This window comes from Suricata suricatta, chromosome 4 (assembly GCF_006229205.1).
Source record: "Suricata suricatta isolate VVHF042 chromosome 4, meerkat_22Aug2017_6uvM2_HiC, whole genome shotgun sequence".
Lineage (NCBI taxonomy): Eukaryota > Metazoa > Chordata > Mammalia > Carnivora > Herpestidae > Suricata > Suricata suricatta.
In genome coordinates, this window is record NC_043703.1 from 85830111 (window position 1) to 85837867 (window position 7757).

General features: G+C 40.7%; 1 protein-coding gene across 5 annotated transcripts in view; it reads right to left on the reverse strand.

Moving 5' to 3' along the window:
- Positions 1 to 7634, reverse strand: part of MAP4K4 (mitogen-activated protein kinase kinase kinase kinase 4) — a 194852-nt gene extending 187218 nt beyond the window's left edge. For 3 of the 5 annotated variants that reach the window (XM_029937128.1, XM_029937126.1, XM_029937127.1), the window contains exon 1: positions 7092 to 7188. In XM_029937128.1, coding sequence (XP_029792988.1) covers positions 7092 to 7173 — 82 coding nt within the window. In that variant the 5' untranslated portion in view covers positions 7174 to 7188. Of the gene's footprint in view, positions 1 to 1078; positions 1182 to 7091; positions 7189 to 7537 lie in introns of those variants that run through there. The other 2 variants (XM_029937130.1, XM_029937129.1) reach the window with 2 other exon arrangements.
- Between the last annotated feature and the right edge of the window lie 123 nt (positions 7635 to 7757).

Here is a 7757-nt window from a genome sequence, read left to right on the forward strand (position 1 = left end):
CTTTACATGCCATGCACACTTTCTTATAAAGCTACTGGAGTATGTGCTTCAGGAAAATAAAACAGCAAACCCCAAAATAAGACTACTGTATCCAGGAAACGGAAATAATCCAAGAGAACTATTATGTACCATGTATAAGGGGCAACCATATCTGGCCAGCTCTGAGATACCTCCCAGGAAAAAAAAAAGTGGACTCAAGAGGTGTCTGAAACAATAAATTATCTGACGTATTTAGGTATTTGGAAAAATTGTTGATATAGGTGTAACTCTGCTGCGCATTTGATCTTTTAGGGCATTTGCAAGGGGGAAATTAATCATAGGTACATAGAAAACTAAGCAAATGAAAACATATGCCAATGCAAGGGGGAAGGGATGTTAAAAAAGGACATGTAATCCTATTAGACTGTGTGGCTCAGAGATAAATGTTATTTATATAGTCATGATAATATAAACAATTATCATCTTAACCCAAAATTATGATATACATATTCATTTAAGGGATGAGTTTTAAGAGCTAATCTTCAACTACTATAGAAGTTCAAAACTGTAGTTCAACAACCGTAACTACTATTACAAGAAGCCAAAAATGAATAAAACTGAAAAATCAAGAATACAGCAATAAACTTCAGCAACAGCAACCAAATGCCAAAAAGAGATGCCTCTTGGGAACAGGAAAACTCCATGATCTAATATGAGAATTTAGTATTATTGGTTGCAACCATGTGCATTAGTAACTTTGATATGTTTTTTAAGGGCCTACTTACATTAAATGAAAATAAAGTTTTTAAGACATAATGTACAAGTGTTTTTTTCTCAAGTATTTTAATGTAATAGGATAATCTGTCAGCAGTGGGCCCTACTTGAGATAGTTAGGATGATGCCCCAGGGCTCAAAGGCAAATTACGCACAAAGCTGTGGCAAGCACGTGCCCTAGGCTCCCTACTTCTCAAGGATGGGAGAACACTTGCTAGGCTTGGACAGTCCCATGCACCTGTGGCAAGGCTGTGTCTGAACGCCAGTATGCGAGGCAGAGGACCTGGGGAGACACAGTACAGGATTTACAGTGGATGCTACGTACTTGGCATTTTGTGTCCATTCCCGTCTTTCCTGAGTTCCTTGAGGATAAACAAACTGCCCGCTTCCTTCACCACCGCATGTATACCCAAACATGCACAACAGTGCCCAGGGCCAGCTGGGATAAGAACACAGGGAGAACGGAAAGTGCGTGAAACCAGCCCTGTAGGGTTCAACGTTTTGCATCTTATCTCCCCCGCTTGGTTCTTAAGTTCTTCATAAGGCTACAGAGATGTCAGTGATTTCTAAGATTCCAATTTTAAACACCTGGAAAGTCCTATAAGTTATTCTGTCCTTTCTTTTGAAATTCTTATAGAAAAAACTGCCTCCCATCACACCACTCCTCTTCGGAATAATGCCAGAGAACTTTTATTACTGAACCAGCCTAACAGAATATCATATTCTGTCCACTGAACAATCACATAACACTATTAAACCTGAGAACATATGGCTGCCACACTGGTCACTGGCAATACATCAGCTGGCCTTCTCCATTCTCCTCCTAGTCATCCTTCCATGTGTGCAAAATATTTATCCTGATACAACTGTGCTGTTGTAGTGTTATAAGAGCAAATTACCAACCAAAACTTCCAAAAGCGAAATAAGTACTTGGAAATCTCTACCCCCTGATCATAACGTAATTGATCTCAAATTAAATGTTAAATATATTTTAATACGTTAGCACTGGTAATGTAGACTAGTGTTATAAAAGACGAACCTAAATTCATGAAAAGTCTGCTTGAACTCATGAAAAGTAAATATTCAAAAGCAATCTACTTGCAAGCAGTTAGTGAAAGATATGTGATCACTATCTGTGGAAGTTTTTAAAGCACTGATTTTAAAAGGTAAGATGGTAACCAACAATTGTTTCAATCCTTAAAATTATCACAAACTGTAAATAAGTACTGTTTGATTTTGAGAACTTACTTGGAATAAGCCCTTGACTCGAATACAGTCAACTTTCATGCGGTCTACATGTTTGTACAATGTTTATGACAGACCCATATATAAGATGGGGACTGAGCCTTCCAGGTTAGTACATATTACACACATTAGTGCTGCCCTCTGGTCAACAGTTCTGATTCAGTGTCTGGACAAACTGGGTCTGAAAGCAGTACACTTGTACAGTTATTTAAATATTCTACTGCTGTCTACCAATTTTTAAAAATAAATGGAATACATGGGGCGCCTGGGTGGCTCAGTCGGTTGAGCATCCGGCTTCGGCTCAGGTCACGATCGCACGTTCGTGTGTTCGAGCCCCACGTCGGGCTCTGTGCTGACGGCTCGGAGCCTGGAGCCTGCTTCGGATTCTGTGTCTCCCTCTCTCTCTGCCCCTCCCCGCTCATGCTCTGCCTCTCTCTGTCTCAAAAATAAATAAAACACTAAAAAAAAAAATTTTTTTTTAAATTGAATACAGAAAAATGAAAAGATACTAATGACAGGATGCACAGGCATCATAAACCTAATACAACTCAAGAAGTTGAAAATGCCCTAAGAGTAAGCAATCTCTTGGCTTAAACAGCTGTTCACAACCAGGTGACCAAGTATTTACTAATCAAGCAATGAAACAAAATAAAAGATTATGTATAAAATTCATGTGTCACAGCATCCATCTCTAGTTTTAACTTCCTGGAAATGAAACGCCTTAGATGATTCTTCCTTGGCTTAGCATACTGGTTCAGAGATGGATAATTTCAAAGTCTTTGCCCAGCTAGTATAAGTCCGTAATCTACAAACACACTGCACCAAAGTGCCCCCAGATATTATTTTTGGATCATCTCAATACATAGAAATATATACATATCCAAAATTGGGTATGAGAAAAAGGCAAAAACACAAGTTTGCAGCTATGCAAATGAACATTTATTTATTAGAAAGTTTCAAGCAGTAAGAAATTTTAAAACTGCCATGAGGAGAATTTTACACGGTGGTTGGATTTTCTGTAAGTCTTTTGATTTTTATGATTCTGTTTAATTGAGAAAGTTTTTAGAAATCTGGGGTTGATATTTTTTAGAAGAGCTACACATCAATACATGTTCAACAGGGTTGGCTTCCTCCACCCAAGTCCAGAATTCTTCCAGCATGAAGGAGCCCTAAGTCTCAGAACAAGTCTGTACATGCCACTCCGGGCAGTTCAAACCTTCTTACAATGAAAACATTTAGTTCCTCAAAATTCATTTTGCCCCACTGGATGGCTATACCACCAGTTAAGAACAAGAGTTGCTACACTTAAGGGATAACATTTAGAGAACCCTTTTACAAGAGTTTGTTTGCTCCATAACGTTAAGACTAATGATTTTTAAAAGCCACACAATTTATACAGCACTTTACTGCTGAGCAATTGAAAGTAATTTTAGCACTTTCATAGATCCCAAGGCTCCACCTAAACCAGTGGGCAAACAGTGTCCCCATTAAAAGGGACACATCCAAAGCCTGCAGAGAATGACTGAATTTAGCAAGTTGACCTCAGCAAGGAAGAATGCCCAAGAATCCAGCCCCAAACTCTTCCTCTCTACTGCCACCACTACCACCCTGTCTTGGCCTTTTCCTCCGCTCTTCTGTACCACTGTCCAAGGACAACCATCTTACCTGCTCCTTCCCCAAACATAACCTGATCAGGTTTCCTACTTACTCCCAAGGGTTCCCCAATCCCAACATATTTTCAATGATCCCTTAATGCTCGAAGAATGATATCCCGTCCCTCCTTAACTCGCAAGCAAATAATCTATCCCCCCTAAGATGCCAGCTACACCTTAAACCTCAAAGTCACCCTCAGCTCGTCGTCATACAACCCCTCCCCGTTCTTCAGTGAATGAAGGGGACAGCATTAGCACCATGCCCTAACAGGTGGCAAACTCTCAGTGTTGCTTCTGCTTACCATTTTTGGGCCCAGAGTACTCTCCTCAGCTTCCAAGGTCGATAGCCTACCTTTGCTCCAAGCACAGGTTCAGACAGGATCAAGATGCTCAGATCTCCAGAAAGGCTGCCATCCTTTCAGTGAGCAAATCCTGACCACAGACATTACACCTGCTGGATTTTAAACTCCCTAACCTCCCCTCTCACTCCTAGAGTACCTTTCCAAAAGCAGGATTCTCCTTCTCCTAGTCAAGACATTTGGAATACCAATCACTGTATGCTCACCAAATACAAAGTAACAGGGGGACAGTAAGCCCAAGGAAAAAACAAAAATGGTCAAATAAATATTAGAAGTGATAAAACCCAACATAACACAAAAACAAGCCTTATTTTTTCTGGTTTTGATTCTTCACACAGTCACTGTCCCCCTTTGATGAAAATAATTAATATTCACTGGATTTACTCAACATGCACAAGATCATCTTACAAACACTTCTTTCATAAATAGATGGTATTCTAAATGAAACCCTGTAAAGTGAAATTCACAATGTTTTTCTTAGGTTTTAATTTATGAATAGTCTTCCCGGTGATCCCTCAGAAACCTAATGCAAAAAATAAAGTTCTCTAAATATGATATATATACTGTGTTTCAAATCTTTTAAGATCGTTATATACTCTTCAACTATACTCAAACTATTTACCAATTTTGTTGCCAAATTTGGGGGTACCAAACTACCTCAAAAAAAGGCACTTTCCTAAAACACGTCGAAACTCAGAAAACTCCCTCTTTTTACTCATTCACCTCACATAAATAGTCTTCTCAAAATAAGCAACCACAGTCACTAAAAAAATAAGAAGTTCACAGAAAAAATAGAAAATATAACAATGAAATATGTTAGAGCTACAGGGTTCAGCTTAAAGGTATTTTCCCTGAAGTTACGTTAAAGGTGGGGAGCTTCTTTATAAACAAATACTTTTATCACGAATACTTTTCCCAATTCAAATGCTATTCAAACAAGTGGATGTTTAGCAACAATAAACAAATGCTAGAGTGTCAATAATCTAATCCCAAAACCATTATATGCAAATCACACCAACAAATCCAAAATAAACTCCTCTGCATAATGTAAATTGTTCTAGAAATTAGACACTGAAAGGGAGAAGAAAAATGGAGATATTAACCGCCTCTCCTATTTCTACCATCTACCAAGACTGAACTTCCCAGGATCAGTTCGTAAGTACTGTGAGAGTAAGGAAACATGTAAGAAAAATCAGGAAAACCTTAACATTGAAAATTTGATACTAAGGACTAACTTTTTAAGTGTGAGAATAGTATTATCTGAATTACATTACCTGAATTACTATCTGATTACCTAAAAAACAAAATGATACATACTGAAGTATTTAGTGAAATGGTAACTAGGGTTTTCCTTACAATACTAATACAGGGAGAAAGACTACAGATGAAACCACATCAGTCACGTGCTAGTAACTGTTAGATTGGGTGATCTACTCTCTCCTTGTATATGTTTAAAATTTTCCATAATAAAATAGAACTGCTGGTGAGCAAAACCTCAAGCACTGTTGTGTGTGTGTGTGTGTGTGTGTGTGTGTGTGTACCACGTTTGCACAGATTTCTTAATTTGTTAGGTTTGCATAATTTGAGAATTTCTTCTTAACTGTACAGACTTTGTAGTCAGAGAGCTGTGTCACTGCCAGTGTCCCAAATGCTTCCCAACTGCACCGCTCAGCAAATCTGTTTCAAAAGCTTGGGGGAAGGAGGAGAGGAAATGAAGAGGGGGAAAAACTCAACCAAGAACCTGCCCAAACTGTTACCACAAGGAATTCTCACCTCTGAAAGCCACTTAATACACATTCAGGCTTCATTCTTTCTTTCTTCTTCTGGTTTAAAAACAGATTGTTGGCTTCTAGTTTACTTCACTGCCCTTCACATCCATGCTGACTGAAGAAGACACAAATAATCCAACTACTGTGTAACCAGGTCAAAAACAAGCTTTGGCTAACTCACTTGGAAGAGTACACTCACCACTTAGATTTGGCCAGAAAAACTGGGTTAGAAAAAAACCGACTGGGGCTTAAACAAACACTTGGGCTGGGGAGAACATCACAGAGCCAGTTACCAGGCCACTCAGTGAGTTGCAACATAATCTTTTCCAAAATTTTCCAAAGGCTTCCAAATTCAGTTGAGTCCAGCAGGCTGAGTTAACAGGGCTTCCTTTCAAATTCAAAAATCTGGCCCAGTCCCCAACAGTTAACCAACAAAACACATGCTAATTCACTTGAGAACACCTAAGAATACAGACTCAAGTTCAGACCACGGGCCAGTACAGAGCCCAGGACAGAGTCAGGCCAGGGGAAGCTGGGGCTGGGGAGAGGTGTTCAAGCAACAGATAAACTCTATTCATAAAGTTTAGAGAGAGACAATAGGATCCACACTTAATTTGGCCTAAGAAAAGGTCTACAGTCAGCTTCCAACCCCCTCCCTCCATTTTTAATAAGACAATGACAATTCTTCATGGTGAACCACGAAGCTCTGCTTCATAACATTTTTTTTCTATCCCAACCTTGTACTCACTCTAACAGCTAGAAAACACCCCCAGCGCGTATTCTGTGTAGAAATCGTTTCATAAAAAGAAATAAATCAGGACCTGGGAAATTTAACATTCTGTTTCAAATCTTCAATATCTGTGCCTCCATTACTACCTACAGCTCTTTCAGAAGCTCCAGAATGGGCACTGCATAAAACCAACAGCACTGTTAGTCACACTAGGTGTCAGCTACTCAGAGCAGACTCAGAGTCTCCAGATTTGTTAGTTTCATTTACCGTTTGAGGGGGCCAGGTGTTAAAAACAAAACCAAAAAAAGAGAGAGAGACAGACAGACAGACAGACAGGCCTGGGGTGGGTGTGCAATCTGGGCATCCTCTTGACTCCTCACTCTCCCTCATCTCTGTTTCAATTACACACCTGTCAAACAGGTTATTCCTGGAATTCAGATTTTACAATCCTCATGCAGTAATTCTTCCTGCTCCTGGTGCCCAAACCCATGCCCCTCCCTGCTTCCCCAAAATACGTCCGTATCTATCCGCAGTATGCGTGATCGAGTTTTTAAAATGTCCCAAGTGACACCAAACTCCTCACCTTGAGCATTTGGCAAACACTGAAACGAGGCAACACGATGACAATTTTCAAGAAGGCCCAGGCCGTGGTTCGGGATAATCATAGGCCAGGCCTCCCTATACTGAGTTCTCCTGAACACATACAAACTCAGAGGGCCAGAACTGGGGAAAGCCAAAGAATTAAGGTTTCCTTATGGAAAAAAAAAAATGTCTTCCCATTTTATTGAAGAAAAGTGCATGCCTAAGAGTGTAGCTTATTTCCTTATCTCAAAGCCAGGAAATGAGGGAGGTCTTTTAAGGCCAGCCTGAATATAAACTCTTGTTTCAAAACAGAGGGGCTACAAGGCGTTTGAAACCCCTTTCCCAACTTCAGCCAAGCGGCGTGGCCTCCAGTCAGCGGGTGTGCCTCGTCCCCCAACAAGAAGTTGCAGCGAGCCACGGGAAACAAAGCCGGCGCCCCACACCGACCTTATAGACTTGTCCGTAGGTGCCATTTCCAACCACTTCCACCAGCTCGAAAATCCCAGCAGGATCCTAGAGAAGAGGAGGGGAGGGGTTAGAATTCAAAAGCGGCTGAACAATGAATACAGAACGCGGAGCCGTCAGAGAGAAAGGGCGCCTGCAAACCAGGGGGGCTCGGCCCCGCGCGGTCCCCCGAGCCCGAGGGCCGCGCCGGGGTGGGGGCGCC